The 21,143-nt window shown below is 44.4% G+C and overlaps 1 protein-coding gene across 1 annotated transcript; it reads left to right on the top strand.

The window, feature by feature from the left end:
- The first annotated feature begins 1,807 nt into the window (after positions 1-1,807).
- LOC119896222 (alpha-1A adrenergic receptor-like) lies at positions 1,808-21,010 on the top strand. The gene is made up of 5 exons (XM_038709738.1): positions 1,808-2,389; positions 6,251-6,502; positions 8,671-9,064; positions 19,130-19,251; positions 19,502-21,010. Exons 1-5 carry the CDS (start codon positions 2,096-2,098, stop codon positions 19,781-19,783), a joined length of 1,344 nt encoding a protein of 447 aa, XP_038565666.1. The 5' UTR covers positions 1,808-2,095; the 3' UTR covers positions 19,784-21,010.
- The last annotated feature ends 133 nt before the right edge of the window (positions 21,011-21,143 follow it).

The raw sequence follows: 21,143 nt of genomic DNA, 5'->3' as shown, positions 1-21,143 counted from the left end.
TACCAGGCAAGTTCATTTAGAACATATTCTTAATGAACCTTAACGACCTGGCAGCAGACAGAGGCCTCCTGGAGGGGAGCGAGTACTAAGGCTGACTAACATAATATAAGTAACAGACAGAAGACGCAGGACAACAACACACCTTAGAAACAGACAACGACACAGTCGCGATTGTGTGTTTGACTCTCAGTGACTTTTATTTTCTTCTTGTATGTTTTTTATTTTTGAAGAGATTCGGGAGAATCCACTCACACATTTACCGACGTCTATTCCAAAGGTTCGGAAACAGCCGTCAGGAAACCTGTAACGCTAAATGGATTCCCCTGAATTTCCTCTGCCTGGGAATGATGGCAAATGAAAAGTCCATAGGCTGATGGATGCGGACCGTCGTGCTTTACTGTGAGCATGTGAAACGGTCTCTGCAGAAGGACTTTGTTGACATGGACTGTGAGTCCAGTGCTCCACCAACCCAGCTACCCAGTCACGCTGAAATTACCCTTATAGCCCCGACATACTTGCTTTTTAACAAGGCGCTGGCGTAGACAGGCGTCGGCGACACAAACGGCGTACTTTGTGTGTACCTGGAGGAGTAAACGTGAATCCACTAGGGGGCAGACCAGGACTGGGTCATCCCTCACCGACGCCAGATTGTCTTTGCACATGTTGGGCTCCGCGGTCCGGTTCTCCTGGGTGAGATTTCGGTTTCTGTCCCACCCGTTCACCCCAAACACCTGCTCTGACCTTTCTGTTGTTTGTGGCTGTGAGTCCTGGAGCTCCGTCACTGTGGATTCATTTAATAATGAGCAGTAATGTGCTGCACGACCTCTGAACTGAAATCTGCTTCACTCCTAATTACTTTAATGTAAACTGAAGTTAATCAGCTGGTGCCTCTTTCCAAGACTCTCAAGGACCTTAAATAGACCCTTAAACATGAAGAGGTTAAACAGAAAGACCTGTTCCAGGCCCAGGATTCTAGACATACTTAAGTATTTCCATTTGATGCTATACTTCATACTTCTACTGGAAAAGTGTGTACTTTTACTGCTGATACTTAAACTACATGAAGCTGATGGTACTTAACTTGAACGCAGGACTTTCACTTGCTAAATTCGTTTTCTCGTACTTTTACTTACAGGAAGTAAAGGGTCTGAGTACTTCTTCCACCAGTCAGTATACAGTTTCCTCAGGAAATAATCTAAACCTGGTATGTACGGTGGCCTGGAGGTGCAAAACAACTCATCAAACTGTTTTCTGACAAGTTGTCTTGATGTTGACGTGTCTGACCTGCGGGGAGGAAGGCGGGAAAGTAGATTAACCCTCTATTTTAAACTTTAGTCGTGTGGTTTTTAACCTTTAGAAGTATTTTAATATTTGTGTAATAAAGTGTTGTTATGATTGTTAATAGCCCTGCGGAGCAGCGGGGGTCAGTTAGTCCTGAGGGGTCCAGCCTGCATTCAGCTGTGGCTGAGAGGCCAATATCTTAAATAAATATAGAAATATCCCCCGAGTTCCTCTGTGACTGGGAGAGACTTCACTGCTACTGGGAGGGGGGGGGGGGGCACAGTTAATTATTAATCTTTATTAATGAATCATTAATGTTTATATCTAAAATAACCTCTTTAGTGTCTTTGTTTATTTTTGGTTTGTGTTTTATGCTTTTTGGTGGCTGTGGGGGGGGGGGGGGGGGGGGGGGATTACAGGGAGAGAGAGAGAGAGAGAGAGAGAGAGAGAGAGAGAGAGCGCTCTCTCAGTGTCTCTCTCCCACCGTGAGAGAAAGATGCAGCACTTTGTCTCCGCAGGAACTTTCCCACATTAAACACTTGGACCATAAAAGGACACAGAGACCAGTGACCCGCTTCTGAACCGGTACTTTACCCCGAGGAGGAGCCCCACCGGCCCGGACAGACCGGACCGAGCCGAGCCTCCACCTGCTGCTTCTCCGCGCGCCTCCTGCGCACACCGAGCCGGCACGCGCGCGGCTTATCTAATCAGAGACCACGTCGATAACTTTCACTTTCCGGTCGGATGTAAATGCTGCGGGTCGCTCGCAGCGGGTCCAGTTAGACATCAGCGGTCCTCTTCAGCCCGCCTCACCATGAGTCTCTGGACTAACGGCTCCTCCGCGGACCTGCCGGGCTCCAACTCCTCCAACGGCTCCCAGCACCGCGGGGCCCCCGGCGCCTCCCCGCTGGACCTGAGCCGGGCCGTGCCGGTGGGCATGGTGCTGGCCTCCTTCATCATGTTCGCCATCGTGGGGAACATCCTGGTCATCCTGTCCGTGGTGTGTAACCGCCACCTGCGGATCCCCACCAACTACTTCATCATCAACCTGGCCATCGCGGACCTGCTGCTGGGGACCACCGTGCTGCCGGTGTCCGCCACGCTGGAGGTCAGTGTCCGATCGACCAGCGATCAGTGAGCGGTCATTTAATGAACACAGAGCACAAAGCCAAGTGCTGCAGCGATGCTTTGTTGATGCATTTTGTTCCTCAACTTTGGATAAAAGCCTGAAGGAAAGAAAAGAGAAATAAAAGATGAAGAAGCAGACATGAAATCATTAATCAGTTAATTATCATTTATCAAGAAAAATGCCCGATAGATTTGTGTTCTTTTTAATATAACTGCATTTCAGTGAGACAACAGGCTGATGGTAATAATAGTAACATGTATGATAATAAACACTGTAGATCTATGAGGCTATAAAGACAGACACAATAGTTGGCGATGGAGCAGTGGATAAGACACATGCGTTTGGTGTGACAGACTCGGGTTCAATTCCCACTGCGACACGTCCACCAATGTGTCCCTGACGAAGACACTTAACAATTAGCAATTGTTAAGTGTCTTTGGATAAAAAAAACATCAGCTAAATGAATAAAAAAAAAGTACATGAATTAAAGACAAGAAAAAAACGTTGTGACCTGAGAAGAAAAGTAACTACAGGAAGAAGTAAGGATATAATTTGAAATAGAGAGATGTTGTTGATTAAATCCTTTAACAGAATAAAAGTCTGCATGATGGAAACTCTTAAATAATAATGACCTAACTGTCTTTTACAGATTAACTTGTCACAGTTTCTTAATCTCAAAGTTTAAAGTATCAAAGCTTATCTGACAGGATGTGATTACCTAAATATCACAGAGCGTTAGAGGTGAGACACGGTTAGATGACTTCCCATGATCCTCAGAGTGTGTTGGCAGCAAACTGCAGCCTAACATCAAACACAGCGACGGCAGCAGACTCACGCTCCGGGGTCAGGATCTCATCAGATCCTGACCTGCATGTTTCACAGTTAGACTAACTTTAGCACACGGAGCACAGTGACGGCACAGTTCCACTCTAACAGGCCTCCTGCACCGCCCGCCCGCCGGCACCCGGCCCGCCCACCGGCACGCCGCCTCAGCAGGAACCGTACAGGTGTTTGTTCTGGGACAGGAGGTGACTGAAGTCTGTGCAGAGGTGGACTCATCAAGACTTCTCAGGTCCTGAAACCCAGTCACTGTTGAATTATTTAGTTTTAAGTTAAATAACGTTACTGACTAATGTTATTTTAACCCAAACCACGAAACTGTGACCGTTTCTACCACCTGACCTCCGTAACGTCCTCACGGTCCGGACGCCTGTCTCTGGACTGGCACTGTCCAACGGTCAGAAACTGTATGCGTCACTTCGGCAGGCGCTGACACACGTGTGTGATCGTCCTCTCTGTCGGTCAGCTCGCTCTCCCTGAACTTTACAAGCCGCCAGCCGGCCCGTCACGCCGCCTCTGACCGGCTGGAGCTCCCTGTGGCTCAGAAGGCCGGACCGTCGAGCTGTTTCTCTGAAAACCACGTGAAGGTTTCTGGTATACAGCACATCTGCGTTAACCGCAGGGTTGTGGGTTTGATCCCCGGCTGTCCACATGTTAAAGGAGCAACACACTGACCCCCAGCAGCTGGCCGCTCGCCGCCATCAGCGTGTTCAGGGAGGAAACGATGACTCGGTTCAGGCTAATCATCGGAAAACAATCCTGACGCGTCTCTTTGGAAATGATCAAACACAAATTTCACAACAAAATCTCTAAATTCTGATGGAACAGTACGCAAACGTTTCCCATCGAGCTCAGCTTTGGTGAACTTTGAACTCAGAATCCATCTTGACAGAGCTGTGCTCTGATTGGACAGAGAGTCCAGCATGGAGGAAGCGGTGTGTCCAATTTGACTGCAGCTCTCCTGCGAGCGGATGCCTGTAACGTCCTGTTAGACCTGGTCACTGGATCAGGGCCAGTTCTCCTGGACACAGGTGATGTCGCTGCCATGTGTGCAGGGAACTGCGTCTCTAATCAAAAAGTGAAGTGAGCACGTGCAGGACAAGAGGCAGCAGAGCGGCTCATCAGTGAGCGTTGAAATGATTCCCTCCAAAGAGCGACAGGAACACAGAGTCTGAAGCTCAGGACCGTCACAGCGTCCTCCCTCACAGTCTAATTACTCACCTGCTGATCTACAGTCAGCGGGGTACAGAGCATGGAAACACCTTCTCTGTCTCTCAGGGCTGCAGACTTTATGATTTAGTTTGGAGTGAGTGTCTCTGAGGTGCATTTTATGTGACAGGGTTCAGAGGTCATCACTCCTCAGTCACCAGGAAAGTTCAACCTCCAGACATCACGGCCTAAATCAGCACACCAAACCTGCTATCTGGGAACGGCCCCCCAGAAACTGTTTTCCTGCTTTCTAGTTCATCTGTGGTGTCATTTTCCTGTTGAAATGGTTTTTCTCCTATATTTAAGGTGACACAACTTCAGCGGGGGTCTCGCCTCCTCCCCCAGAAACACTGGAGCATTAAACACTTAACTTCCTGCATTCTGGTGAACATTTCTGCCGTCACTGCAACAACTGATGGTGGAAGTGTTTTTATTTATAAAACTCCTGTTTCTCAGTCTGCGTTCTTTTCTGGACTTGTGTATTTGTGAAACATCACCAGTCGCAGCCCGAGTACTTTTCCAACTGACCCTTCGCTAAGCCACGCCCCGAACACGCAGCTGGCCAATCACAGCGCAGTATAGGACTCGCTCTAACTGAGGTCCGACACTTTCATAGCTGAGCTCCAGTGACTCTAATGCAGAGTCGTTTTCTAGCTTTTTCTGGCTGGATCTTTCTAAGATCTGGTCAAACGCTGTTCCTGGAGCATCTTGTAATAATTACAGCAGCTACCCAGAGAGGCTGAAAGGAGAATGAAGATTTATTCTCTTTCCAAAACCTAAAATAATCTGAGTCCGTCTGAGTCATTTTGAGTCTGTCTGAGTCCGTTTGAGCCCATCTGAGTCTGTTTGAGTCCATCTGAGTCTGTTTGAGTCAGTCTGAGTCCGTCTGACTCCGTTTGAGTCCATCTGAGTCCATCTGAGTCCGTTTGAGTCCATCTGAGTCAGTTTGAGTCCATCTGAGTCCGTTTGAGTCCATCTGAGTCTGTTTGAGTCAGTCTGAGTCCGTCTGACTCCGTTTGAGTCCATCTCCGTCCGTTTGAGTCCGTTTGAGTCCATCTGAGTCAGTTTGAGTCCATCTGAGTCCGTTTGAGTCCATCTGAGTCTGTTTGAGTCAGTCTGAGTCTGTCTGACTCCGTTTGAGTCCATCTGAGTCCATCTGAGTCAGTTTGAGTCCATCTGAGTCAGTTTGAGTCCATCTGAGTCCGTTTAAGTCATTTTGAATCCGTTTGAGTCCGTTTGAGTCCATCTGAGTCTGTCTGAGTCCATCTGAGTCAGTTTGAGTCCATCTGAGTCCGTTTGAGTCCATCTGAGTCTGTTTGAGTCCGTTTGAATCCATCTGAGTCCGTTTGAGTCCATCTGAGTCTGTCTGAGTCCATCTGAGTCAGTTTGAGTCCATCTGAGTCCGTTTGAGTCCATCTGAGTCTGTTTGAGTCCGTTTGAATCCATCTGAGTCCGTTTGAGTCCATCTGAGTCTGTCTGAGTCCATCTGAGTCAGTTTGAGTCTGACAGCCTGAACACAACCTTTAAATGCACAATGCAACTGCAAAACTGTCTGCTTCTTTCTGAGATCGCTTTTTCCAACATATATAGACAATATTTCTGCAGTAAAAGACAGTGGCAGCGCCGACAGTTTGTCGGACTTAGCAACAGTAACAAAGGGGGGCGGGGCTTAGCGAAGGGTCAATTCAAAGGTTCGCAACTATCCAACCCCTGAAATGTGAGGAAGATGTCTGCTCTGAAGAGCCTCTGTACTGAACAGGAAGTGGACTCATGTACTTCCTGTCCCCGCAGGTTTTGGATTACTGGGTCTTTGGTCGGATCTTCTGTGACATCTGGGCGGCGGTGGACGTCCTGTGCTGCACGGCGTCCATCATGTCTCTTTGCGTCATCTCCATCGACCGATATATTGGCGTCCGCTACCCGCTGCAGTACCCGATGATCGTCACCGAGAGGCGGGCGTTGCTCGCCATGCTGGGCGTCTGGATCCTCGCCATCGTTATCTCCATCGGCCCGCTGCTGGGCTGGAAGCAGCCGCCATCACAGGTACTGAAACTACCCATCATGCACCACTGAGCCAGAACACATGAATCTATAAAAAGATTCAGATTTCGTCATGGAGGCTCCGAGTGAGGCCTCCAGCTGGACCTCCAGTCCAGAACACATCAGTTACCCTGCTTTCCAACAGACTTTATAGATTAGAAGCCTGCTTTATAGTCATTGTTTCACAAGTCTTAAGTCAAGTCTCCAGTCGTAGCACTCAAGTTCGAGTCAAGTCTCAAGTCCTAAACTTTGAGTTTTGAGTCCTTAACAAGTCATAATGTGCTCCTAACCAAATGTAACACCATTTCAGATTTTTAACAAGAGTTAAAAATGAAAAGGACTTTATTGAAAACGTTAACAGAAAAAAGGCAGAGGCGCAATTTCACACCTTTCTTTAAAGCCCCTGACATACTTGCTTTTTAACAATGAATCCACTAGGGGGCTGACCAGGACTGGATCATCCCTCGCCGACACCGAATTGTTTTCCTTCACTACCTCTGAATTTGCACATCATAAACAAACCAAACACAGCGAAGCTCAAGGAGGTTATGATTTTAATGAGACATCATAACGATCTTGGTAATTGCAGACTAGCTCCTGGAGTTTTATTGTAAACATCCCGCCATAAATCTCCTTTTTTAAAGTCTGCTGCTGACCTTCTTCTTCTTCTTCTTATGGGTTTAATGGCGGTTGGCAAACCAACTGCATACCGCCACCACCTGGGTGGTGTGTGAACAGCAGTTTGCTGCTGACTTGCCGAGTCGTATGTAGCTGCAGTACCGGAGGCTGCAGTTTCAGGACCGCGATCCTAGGACGGGAACTGCATTTCTAGGACCCTTGTTTACTTTGATACTGCCAGCTAGCTGACTGGCTGTTACTCTTGACAGCCCCCTGAAGCCAATTACCGTCACCACAACCATCACAGAGTGTGTGCCTAAACCTTAGTTATTGATTATATGCATGTCGACTGGTTAACCCAACCCGATCTCACGCTCAGGCGTCACATATTCACGCTTTGAAAAAAACGTGGCTGCGTGTATATGTGACGCCTGAGCGTGACAAAAGGCTGGGTTAACCCTACAGCTGCTAGCAGACAGGGTTAACCTCCTTCGTGTTCCCAACTCACTAGATGCCACTATAGCAAAAGAATTATGCACCTAGAACTGCAGTCCCAGGATTGCGGGGGTCCTGAAACTGCAGCCTCCGGTACTGCAGCTAGATAATACCTGCCGGTCAGATCGTCATGCTGCCCCCACGTTCATGTGCTGAATTGCGTCTCGCGGACGTGTAACGTTAATTTCTGGAGATGTGCACAACCTACGCTCTAAAGGAACGCAGGATACGCGTGGCAGCCATCTTGCCTACGCGACACGTAGTTAAAAGCAAGTATATCTGGGACCAGATGATCTCATTGAGATTTAAAACCTCTTTTTTAAGAGAGACCTGGTCAAAACAGCAGCATACTGACAGAGCAGAGTTACAGATAAGAACACATGTAATAACCAAAGGACATTCAACAAAGACTCAATACACAAAGTAGCAGTACCATTTTAAGTTAACCACTTAAAAGCACAATTTGTTCAATTTTAAAAGCAGTGACAAAATAATAGCATCTAGTGACCCCAGATGTTTCAGCTTCAGTCTGCAGTGTATTCAGGTGGAGGGAGCAGGGCAGCTAAAGGCCCTCTTACCGAGCTCTGTACTGAGGTACAGATATTACATATATCACCATTTCTATTTGGGCTTGGAGAGGATATTTAAAATAACAGAGTCATAGATGAAGAGGTTGTTCGAGGTGTTTCCAAATATGATCCCAGTAAAATATGTTTGTTGAGATCATAGAATCAATTAAACCGTCAGTCTCATCAGTGAATCATCAGATTTAAGCTGGACAGTTTACTGAAAGAGATCAATCAGTCGATCAGCAGAAGCTCCAGCTGCTGTGATGAAATCACTGCTTGCAGGTGAAGAACGAGTTTTCAGTCTTTATTGATTTTTAAACCCCTCACAGAAGCCAGCTGTAGATTTTCTTTGCTGCACATTAAAAACCTTCTCGTCTTCAGAAGTTTGTGTGCTAGAGTTGAAAGCTCTGCTGAAGGGAGGTCAGGATCTGTGTGTTGGTGTCAGTTGTTGAGATAAATATGTCAGACTAACCTCTCGCCGCCCTGCAGGACGACACCGTGTGTCTCATCACGGAGGAACCGTTCTACGCCCTCTTCTCGTCGCTCGGCTCCTTCTACATCCCGCTGGCCGTCATCCTCGCCATGTACTGCCGCGTCTACATTGTGGCCAAGCGCACCACCAAGAACCTGGAGGCCGGCATGATGAAGGAGCGCCAGGAGGACTCCAACGAGCTCACCCTGAGGATCCACTGCAGGAACCACCAGATCCAGGAGCTGTGCCCCGCCTCCAAGGCCGGAGGGGGCGGGGCCTCAGCCGCACGCAGCACGCTCACCGTCAAACTGCTCAAGTTCTCCAGAGAGAAGAAGGCCGCCAAGACGCTGGGCGTGGTGGTGGGCATGTTCATCCTCTGCTGGCTGCCTTTCTTCCTGGCTCTGCCCATCGGTACGTACACATCCAATCAAAACTAACCATCTTTTCAATTATTGATCTGTCTCCGGCTTTCTCAGTGAATCTTTTGGCCCATTAACCCGTCGTGAGGCTTTCAAACCCTGGCCCTGCTCCTCTGTCATGGCGGCGTGTAACCTCCTGTCCTATTCTGGCAGTTTTCATTTGAACAGTCCCGGTTATTTGAAGCTGATGAGAGACGCTGTTGTCCTCCAGTCCAGCGACAGGCAACGCAAGTCACGTGACATTTAACACGTGGTTAACGTGAAACGGTCGCAGAGCTACAGTGCTGGGCTGGTTTGTCCTCACGTGGACATAAAAATAAAACGACATCAGAAGATGACGTGTTTAAAGGTGATGTTTAGTTTACTATCAGAGAAAGCAGAAGCTGATTGGTTTCTGTAAACAATGAATCTCTTATCACCAGCTGATGATTTTCTGTCTTTGACGAATCGATCAATCGATTATTAGTTTCAGCTGTGTCGCTGTTAGCTTACCGCAGATGTAGCGTAAGTCATGTGAGCGGCTGGACTATTTAAAGACGGCACAGCGCTGCCGTCTTCGTCTTCTCACATCTCCATCAGTAGGTTCTTCTCTCTCAGCGCCAGAACAAAGTACGTTTAAACCAGACGCCGGAACGACCTCCTCCACCACCCAGTGTGACGGAGCTGTCAGCAGCCAATCAAGAGAGAGGATTTAAAGTCATTAGATGATGAGAAAGGAGGTTCAGTTATCTTGAATGAAAACTGTGGATCTAAATCCACAACAACTCTGAACACACACCTGCAGGGCGTTCTGCTGGTTTCTTTGGGGGTTTAGCTCCTCTTGAATAAAAACTGTTGCAGCCTGAGTATAAAGCTCACTGATATTTCAGCCTCTAAACTGAGCAATGGAGAGCTGTAGAAACTTTGAACAGTCACAAATCACAGATATATCAAACAAAAGCCCCGACACTCGGATCGCTTCGCTGGATTACATCACACCGGACACGCCAAATACCTCGGCAACCGCCACCGCAGCCCTCAGACCAGAACAAACCCGAAAGGAAAAGACAGACTCGACTTTCTTCTGCAGTATAAACAAGTACCATACCGTCACCATGGCAACCACCCCTTTCTCTTACAGTCCCACACAGCAACACATCCTCTCAGGTCTGTGAGGAAAAACAAAGATCCTGTCAGTCATTATATTGAGAAACTTTCTCAATATGAGTTACAATTTCAAAATTATTGATTAGAATTTCAAAAAAGTTCAAATTCATGATGATAACAACAATAAAACGTGAGGCTCGTGCAGCCGTTAGAGGAGATTAAAGTGTGTCTTTGAGTATTTATATAAATGAACCACACGACAAATTCAGAGTCCCCGCCTCCCGAACAAGTAGAGACGCACACAGCAGCCTTCTGTCAGCTGTCCTAAATAAATCCACACTTTATTATGAATCCGTCTGATCCCACAGAGCCTCCCTCAGCTCCAGGTCCTGTTGTTTCAGGTCTAACTCTGTTTGCTGCTCTACGTTGGTGTTCCTGGACTTCAGGTGTCCTCTCTGAGACCGGGCGCCTCCTGTTGTGTCCAGCGAGGTCAGATGTTATTTCTGATCGCAGCGTTTACTGTACTGTGTATTATAATATCTGCAGTGATTCATCCCAAACTAATCTGATCCTCAATCATTTAGGTCCCTTTTTTAGGGAAACTGTTCAACCTGTTCTCACACATGGTTTGTAACGCACTGGTTGAACCCTGTAGAGTCATTTTTGAACGCTTAAAGCAGCTGTAGGATATAAATAAAAAATTGAGAGTCTAACCAGACGATGCATTTTTATTCTTACTACCTCGCCCACGGAGCCGTGCGCGTCCAACAGGGTCTTGAATCAAGTGTCCATATGTGACAAGTTGTGATGAGAATGTGTTGAACTGGACAGAAACTCTGTTTTTATATCTTTCTAAAGTGAATATATTTGGGTTTCAGACAGAACAAGACATTTGAAGAGCTGGGCTTTGGGAAGTTGTGATGCACATTTGTAACTTTCCGTCTGACTCGTCATCGACTAAACAATAAATCCATTAATTAGAAAAAAATGAATCGATGATACAAATAATTATTAGTTGCCCGAAACATGAGACTGGATGAGGAGAGAAGCTTTCACTGCTGATCCACATGATAATAAAATGGCCCTTTGGATTAAAGGCCGGCTGTCTGCTCTGTGAGGAGCTCGGCTGGAAATAAAAACAAAATGGTGAAATATGTTTTAAACAGGTTCAAAGCGCAGCAGATAGTTCCAGTGCCTTCGGTCTAACAAACAGTTTGTCTTCATGTCGGTGAAGCGTCCCCAGAACGAGGTCAAAGTGTGGCTGGTGGTGAGAAACTGTTTTCTTCATGTTTGAAATATTTGGCCGAATGCTTCAGGTCCTGCATCAGCGTCCAATCAGCAGTCTCCAGGACAAACTCCAGAAATCTCAGCGCCCACAGTGACAGAGAGGAAGTTCAGCACACTTGTTATTTCTTTATTTTCTGGGATGGATTTCCCACAACAGAGACGGCGAGTGACGCCAGACATTCCCTCTGGCTGATCTCACAGATTAGAGCTGAGCCCGCTCGGATTAGAGGAGTTGGACGAGAAGCTGTTTATGTTGGTAAATACTGAGCGGATTGTGTCAAAGCCAATGAATCCCACAAAGGCTGCTCTGAGGCCGCTGCTCCTTTAGAGGCCCCAAACAGGGACAAACATCCAGCTTCTCCGGTCTCAGGGTGACGGTTTCTCACAAACTCTGGGCGTACAGGCGTGTCGGTCATGTGACGACGCAACCTGAACCTAAACTGCTCAGAACTACGGAAGCCCATTTCTGCCACTGTGATTAAGAGAAAATATCCTGTAAGTCAGTATAATGAGAAACACTCTCAAAATAATAAGATATTTTGAGATATTAAGTCATTATTTTGATACTAACTCATTTTTATTAAAAATTCTAACTTCATTATTTTGAAATTCTAAATCTTTTTTTTTTTTTTGACTCATTATTTTGAAAGTCTAATTCATTATTTTGAGATTCAAAGTAATTATTTTGAAATTCTATGTCTTTATTTTACACAAACTAATTATTTTCAAGTCATTATTTTTAAATTTTAACCAAGTTTTTGAAATTGTAACTCATTCATTTGTTTCTCAATATAATGACTGACAGGATCTTTGTTTTTCATCACAGTGGTGACTTCCATACAATCCTGAGAGGATGTGTGGGACTGTAAGAGAAAGGGGTGGTTGCCATGGTGACGGGATGGTACTGGCCGAGGTATTTGGCGTGTCGGATGTGATGTAATCCAGCGAAGCGATCCGAGTGTCGGGGCTTTTGTTTGATATATCTGTGATTTGTGACTGTTTGTTCAAAGTTTCTACAGCTCTCCATTGCTCAGTTTAGAGGCTGAAATATCAGTGAGCTTTATACTCAGGCTGCAACAGTTTTCATTCAAGAGGAGCTAAACCCCCAAAGAAACCAGCAGAACGCCCTGCAGGTGTGTGTTCAGAGTTGTTGTGGATTTAGATCCAAATCAGCTCTAAACATTTGAATTCTACACATTATTACGTACATAAGCACAGCGTCTGCCCTCTCCTGGTGAAAACTCAGCTACTGCAATTAAAATTTGCTTTTGGCAGAGTTTCGTCACCAAACTGTCCCAAAAAAAAATCCAATATTCGTCCTGAAAGCACGGATCTGCAGAACTAAAGTCAGGAACCAAACCCAAGAGTTTGTGTTTGTTTCCCCGACATCTGAGGGTTAGAAGAACAAGAAGAAGGAAAGCGTGAGACGCTAGAAACTAGAACAAAGTCCAGGTCCAGATGAGCTTTTCTTGCTGTAGTCGGCCGTTCAGCTTCTCTCTGTAACTGTCAGTTACAGTGAGTTCTCCTGCAGAAAATTCGGCCTCAGGAACTAATCTCGCTGCCTGCCGTCAGACTGATTTCCTAAAAAGGTTCCTGGAAAAGTTTCTGCGGTTGAGATCTTGAGATCAGCTCTAACCCTTCAACAGGAGCCAGAATAACAGTGGCTTAAGTGTCAGATACAGCAGAGAGTTAGCTGGTGCCAGGTGTGTCTGAATGAAGAGATACCCACAATCCCTCTGGTTACAGGAGGCCTTTGTACTGCAGCAGGTTTCATAAGAGAAAGAATAAACTGGTTTAATGTTAGCCGTGAGCGGCCTGATCCCTTGATGCTGGAGAAACAGTCCTGTGATCAGAGGACTTAACACGCTGACTCTCTTCAGACTCTCACCGGGGTCGAGGCAGGAAGTCAGTGTGGCAGCTCTCTGGTCCTGAACCGAGGAGGAAAACAAACCCTCCTAAATCTGACCTGCAGAAACCAGAGCTGATGACGGACATCTGGTGGCTGATGCCCTCTTTCCTCAGGAACAATCCACTATTCAATTCAATTCAGCTTCACTGGCATTAATGTCAAACAACAATGTTGCCAAAGCTACAAATAAATTACAAAAGAACAATTCATTTAATGCATTAAATAAAAGTGTGTGTTTGTGTGGGTTAAAAAATAAAATAATAATGTTAATCATAAAATATATCAAATATAAAAATAAAGTAAAAATAAAGTAAATAAAACAGTAAACATGTGTTTGTTTATATTAATAGACAACAAATAAATAAACAACTAAAAATCAGTATGAAATGTGAAATTTAAATAAACAAAAAGAAATAAGGGAACAATTACTAAAATAAATGAAAATAATAATAATTTGAAAAATTTAACGTACAATAATTTAATATATTTATCAGTCTAGTCTACCACTATTAGCGTGTTGTATTTCATTTCTGTCACAGAATAACGGTTGCCCTCCTGTGTTCAGGAAACTGATTGCAGCCACTTTCAGATGTCTGGACGTTTCAGATTATCTTTGGTTTTAATTTGCATATTGTTTCCTTCCATGCAAATGCAGACTGATAAATATTATGAGAGTTAAGCTCCACAATGGATTCAGCATCAGGTATCAGTTAGATTAGTTCTGCAGGTCAGCAACTCTGAGGTTCTCTGAGACCCTCGTCCCTTCAGACTCCGCCCTGATCTTTGCTCTACACTCTGAGGTGCAGCCGCCACATCTGCGCTGATGTCACGCTTCAGTTTCATTAAACGCTGAGTGGCTCAGTGATGCGGCGTTTATCATTTTAAAAGGCTGATCAGTAGAAAACCTTTCTGCAGTCATGGCAGCACAGCTGAAAGCAGAAAAGCCCAAACTGGATCTCAGGAAGTCACGTGATGTGAGCTTTTACTGTCAGTCTTTAAACAGCAGTGTTCTCGTGACCCCACGCTGCATCTGAAGCTGCTTTAGAGAAGAAACACCAAAGAAGAAGAGTGAAGATCCAGGGTTTTTACAGGACAGTGGTGCATCATGGGCAGGGGTCATGGCAGCGATGGAGGTCAGGTTCTTCATATATAGTCAGAGACGGCAGACCGAGGCGCAGGATCGCCTTACAAGTCCATGCTGAGGGAGAAATAATCCATCTACTCAGGATTTATCTGGAGAACATCAAACAGCTGATCCTCCCAAAGCCGCCGAAATCCCCCGACACCGGAACAGGACCTGCTCGCCTGCAGGTCAGCACCTCCTGGAAGGGGGGGGGGGGCACAAGAACAGAAGAGACTATGAAAGGTAACAAGGAGACATGAAGAGGAAAGAAGGGGAGTTCTTGTCAGCTTTCACAGAGGAGCAACAGAAAGTAAACATGAGAGATATATCATATATATCAGTTTGCTCTGTGACTCCTCAGACCTGCCGTCCTCCAGCTCTCCACCAGATGCCCTCAGACCTTCCTTTATCAGCGACATAATGAAAATGGTGATGACGACGACGATGATGATGGTGATGATGATGGTGATGACGACAATGGTGATGATGGTGATGATGATGGTGATGACGACAATGGTGATGATGGTGATGATGATGGTGATGGCGACGATGATGGTGATGATGGTGATGATGGTAATGATTGTGATGATGATGGTTATGATGATGATGATGATGATGATGGTGATGATTGTGATGATGATGGTTATGATGATGATGATGGTGATGATGATGATGATGGTGATGATGATGATTATGATGATGATGATGGTTATGATGGTTATGATGATGATGAGTATGATGATGATGATTGTGATGATGATGGTTATGATGATGATGATGATGATGATGATGATTGCGATGATGATGGTTATGATGATGGTGAAGAAGATGATGATGATGGTGATGATTCTAATGATGATGATGGTGATGATTGTGATGATGATGGTGGTGATTGTGATGATGGTTTAATAGTGGTGATTGTAATGATGATGGTGATGAAGATGATGGTGATGGTGTAATGGTGATTATTGTAATGATGAGGGTGATGATTGTGATGATGATGGTTATGATGATGATGATGAAGATGATGATGATGGTTTAATTGTGATGATTGTAATGATGATGGTGATGATGATGGTGATAATTCTAATAATGATGGTGATGATTATGATGATGATGATGATTCTAATGATGATGATGCTGGTGATGACCCTAATGATGCTGGTGATTGTGATGATGATGATGGTGATGATTCTAATGATGATGATGGTGATGATTATGGTGGTGATTGTGATGATGATGGTGGTGATTGTGATGATGGTTATGATGGTGATGATTATGGTGGTGATTGTGATGATGATGATGGTGATGATTGTGATGATGATGGTGGTGATTGTGATGATGATGATGGTGATGATTCTAATGATGATGATGGTGATGATTGTGATGATGATGATGGTGATGATTGTGATGATGATGGTGGTGATTGTGATGATGATGATGGTGATGATTCTAATGATGATGATGGTGATGATTGTGATGATGATGGTTATGATGATGGTGGTGATTGTGATGATGATGATGGTGATGATTATGGTGATGATTGTGATGATGATGATGGTGATATTATGGTGATGATTGTGATGATGATGGTGGTGATTGTGATGATGATGGTGGTGATTGTGATGATGATGATGGTGATGATTATGGTGATGATTGTGATGATGATGGTGATGATTCTAATGATGATGATGGTGATGATTGTGATGATGATGATGGTGATGATTGTGATGATGATGATGATGATGATGATGGTGATGATTCTAATGATGATGATGGTGATGATTATGGTGATGATTGTGATGATGATGATGGTGATGATTCTAATGATGATGATGGTGATGATTGTGATGATGATGATGGTGATGATTGTGATGATGATGGTGGTGATTGTGATGATGATGATGGTGATGATTCTAATGATGATGATGGTGATGATTGTGATGATGATGGTGGTGATTGTGATGATGATGGTGGTGATTGTGATGATGATGATGGTGATGATTATGGTGATGATTGTGATGATGATGATGGTGATATTATGGTGATGATTGTGATGATGATGGTGGTGATTGTGATGATGATGGTGGTGATTGTGATGATGATGATGGTGATGATTATGGTGATGATGATGATGGTGATGATTCTAATGATGATGATGGTGATGATTGTGGTGATGATTGTGATGATGATGGTGGTGATTGTGATGATGATGGTGGTGATTGTGATGATGGTGATTGTGATGATTATGGTGATGATTGTGATGATGATGGTGATGATTCTAATGATGATGATGGTGATGATTACTGTGATGATTGTGATGGTGATGATGGTGATGATTACGATGATGATTTAATGGTGATGATTGTAATGATGATGGTGATGAAGATGATGGTGATGGTGTAATGGTGATTATTGTAATGATGATGGTGATGATTATGATGATGATGATGATTCTAATGATGATGATGGTGATGATTGTGATGATGATGGTTATGATGATGGTGGTGATTGTGATGATGATGATGGTGATGATTATGGTGATGATTGTGATGATGATGATGGTGATATTATGGTGATGATTGTGATGATGATGGTGGTGATTGTGATGATGATGGTGGTGATTGTGATGATGATGATGGTGATGATTATGGTGATGATTGTGATGATGATGATGATGGTGATGATTCTAATGATGATGATGATTGTGATGATGATGGTTATGATGATGGTGGTGATTGTGATGATGATGATGGTGATGATTATGGTGATGATTGTGATGATGATGATGGTGATGATTGTGATGATGATGATGATGATGGTGATGATTCTAATGATGATGATGGTGATGATTATGGTGATGATTGTGATGATGATGATGGTGATGATTCTAATGATGATGATGGTGATGATTGTGATGATGATGATGGTGATGATTGTGATGATGATGGTGGTGATTGTGATGATGATGATGGTGATGATTCTAATGATGATGATGGTGATGATTGTGATGATGATGGTTATGATGATGGTGGTGATTGTGATGATGATGATGGTGATGATTATGGTGATGATTGTGATGATGATGATGGTGATATTATGGTGATGATTGTGATGATGATGGTGGTGATTGTGATGATGATGGTGGTGATTGTGATGATGATGATGGTGATGATTATGGTGATGATTGTGATGATGATGATGATGGTGATGATTCTAATGATGATGATGGTGATGATTGTGGTGATGATTGTGATGATGATGGTGGTGATTGTGATGATGATGATGGTGGTGATTGTGATGATGGTGATTGTGATGATTATGGTGATGATTGTGATGATGATGATGATGGTGATGATTATGGTGATGATTGTGATGGTGATGATGGTGATGATTACGATGATGATTTAATGGTGATGATTGTAATGATGATGGTGATGAAGATGATGGTGATGGTGTAATGGTGATTATTGTAATGATGATGGTGATGATTATGATGATGATGATGATTCTAATGATGATGATGCTGGTGATGATAGTGATGATGATGGTGGTGATTGTGATGATGATGATTCTAATGATGATGGTGATGATGATGGTGGTGATTGTGATGATGATGATTCTAATGATGATGGTGATGATGATGGTGGTGATTGTGATGATGATGATGGTGATGATTCTAATGATGATTCTGATGATGGTGTAATGGTGATGATTGTACTGATGATGATGATGGTGTAATGGTGAAAATGGTTATGATGATGATGGTGATGATGAGGATGAATCTAATGATGATGGTGCTGATGATGGTAATGATAATGTGGAGGTATATCTTTGTGATGATAGTGATAAAATGAAGGTGAACGCTGTTTGGTGAGCTCTATACAACATTAGGTGCATTTGACTTCAACGTGATGCATGTTGCATTTAAAGTAAGGCATGCTGGTTAGAAATTGTGTCTGACTTTCGCCGTGGCTGCAAAACATTCCCATTTCACATTACATTAAAGCCTTGTGGCGGCAAGGCCACCGCAGGCGCCGAGGTCGGCGGCTTTTCCCGGCTGCACAAAGTTGGAACCACCTTTTGACTGATCTGGTCAAAATAAAATGGTCTCGCGACATTTTCTTTGCAAATGCTGCGAGACCAGTCGTTGCTCTCAGCTCACAGTACGATCGTGCAGGTAGAATATGTCCGATTCGGCGGCGCCGTATTTATTCCCCGCCCCCGCAGTCGTCTGGAACTCAAGTTGGCAACAGTCAGCCACAGTCATCTCAAATGCACCTATAGTGTAACTGGCGCTTGCTCCTCTGGTGTGAACGCTGCCACCCTCTGGTGAAGCCTTTGACCTGCAGCTGATCTGGATCGGCACATGTAAAAAGACACAATGGATCTGGTTTACTGTCCGGCCTTCAGATCTGAGACGTTCTTCCTTCCAGGCTGCTGGTTTCTGAACGTTTCTGCTTTTATTTTTGTGGTCATGCTGTTAAAACAGTCCTTGTCAATGTCCATTTTTAAAATGTGTATTCCTTCATTTAAAAACATGAAAGTCCGTTGTAGACTGTTTCCTCTGTGCTGCATTATATGAAGTTTTTAAGAGGATACATATCCTGCATAAATGGGACAAAGAAATCAGTTTGTTTGTTTGTTTTCAGGGTCGTTCAACAGCAGCCTGCGTCCTCCTGAAACCTTCTTTAAAGTCATTTTCTGGTTGGGATACTTCAACAGCTGCCTGAACCCCATCATCTACCCCTGCTACAGCCGCGAGTTCAAACAGGTAACACTCAGAGTACTACTCATACAACTGATAGTACTACTGACAGTACAGATACTACTGATATTACAGGCCGTTGATCCAACGGGTAACAACAGGGATAAATTTTGCAGATCTATGTTAGTACTGCAGCTGATAGTCCTGTAGTGTCTGAGTGAAGCAGTGAGGAACATTAAAGTCTCGTCTGTCAGACAGATGATGGGGACTAACTGGTTCGGTTTGTTTGGCTGTTTCTGTCTCTGTTTGTCTTCAGGCGTTCATCCGGATCCTTCGCTGTCGCTGGAAGAGGAAGCGTCAGGGCTGGCAGGCGTACTACAACTACCGCTGCCATCAAGGCTCCAACAACTCGTCCTTCCTGAGCGGCAGCCAGCAGACTCTGTCCTCCATCAGCCCCAGCCCGCGCTGCGTCGCCTCCAGACTCCGCCCCTCTGACCGAGACCTCCTTCCCGGACAGACGGGGAGAGGACGGCCGAGCTCCTTGTCCCCGCTCGCTAAGGATGCCGGGACGGCGATGCGGATTGGCTCGGGCCGGTGATGAACGTAAAGGAGGAGCAGCAGCCACGCAGGAAGGTGGAACACTAACTGACACACCTGCTGCCTCAGGTGGCCACGCCCCCACCCTGCCACGGACAGGACGTGGTTTAGAAAAAACGCACAGGTGTCACTGAGGCGTCGTTCAGGTGTGATGACGGCACCCCCCCCCCCCCCCTTAGCCTACGTAACTCACCTGGCGGAGCTGCTCACTGTAAATAAACACACGTTAAAGTGTTTTTTTTACCGTCCACTGCTAACGAAGCTCCTACCTCTGCTGCACATGTGCAACAGCTCACACAAACTACATTTACCAGAACTACAATATAAAGAACAAAACTACAAATAAAATGAATAAAGAAATCAACAAATTAAAACTAACTACAAAGATAAACATCGGCCATCTTTCTTTCTGTAAAATAGAAACTACGACCTTTTCACTATTATCCACGTGTTTTATTTTGAAAGTCAGATGTTGCATATTTATTATTGCTAACTTGGTGATTTTGTTACATATTTAATTATTGTTATTTTTTCTTTCTTTCTTTCTTTTGCCAAAACGCTTCAGACACTTGAGCTGAACCTCCTGAAATATTATATTATTATTTTTATTAATGAGCTTTAAAAAAAACCTGAGCTCTTCTGTAATGAGTTATTTATTTGTCAAAATCATTTGGTAACCAAACCTAAATGATTCAAACTGAGTAAAGTTAATTGTAAACATTACTCTATATATGTTTATTTATTGAGCTAACTAACTTCAAACAGCATTTATTTTGAGAATCTTCCCTCAGACTCATCAGACGATTGTCCGCTGAGCTGAACTGTTCTGACTTTGTATTTGTGGAGAGAAGTTGGAGGTTTTTCCCTTGAATACAGTGTGATCACAGCAGCGTCTGGCGGACGTCAGAGGAACTGCAGCTGCTGGTTGGTGTTTTTTTAAATCAAACCCCTCCCAGATGACAAACCTGACCCAGCCTGCAGCTTCTCTAGTGGATGTAATGACTGCTGAGCCCAGCTGCCTACAGGATGGACTGATCGTTGCTGGAAGCTGTAGTTTATTCTCTTGAGATGGAGCTAGGCTCGCCGTTTCCCCCTGTTTCCAGTTTTTGTGCTAAGCTAGGCTAACCATGTTGTGGACCTGTCTATGTGCTGGAGATGAAACTGATCTGTCTGGAGGAGACTGACGACAAATGTTTGAGTGTTCATTTTAATAAAAGACAAAACTTGAGTTTGGAGTGTTGTAAAGAATCATTTAAGTAAATTTGATATAATAAAAAAACATTTCTGTTTCATCAGTGCTGCTGAATACTTTGGAACGGCTGGTGAAGGACGCACTTTGGACCCTGCACAGGATAAGTTAG

Source organism: Micropterus salmoides, unplaced genomic scaffold, assembly GCF_014851395.1.
Source record: "Micropterus salmoides isolate LMB-PRFRI ecotype aquatic unplaced genomic scaffold, ASM1485139v1 Ms_hic_scaffold_9, whole genome shotgun sequence".
NCBI lineage: Eukaryota > Metazoa > Chordata > Actinopteri > Centrarchiformes > Centrarchidae > Micropterus > Micropterus salmoides.
The sequence above is the reverse complement of the archived record's forward strand: the minus strand, read 5'-3'. Positions and strand labels throughout refer to the sequence as shown.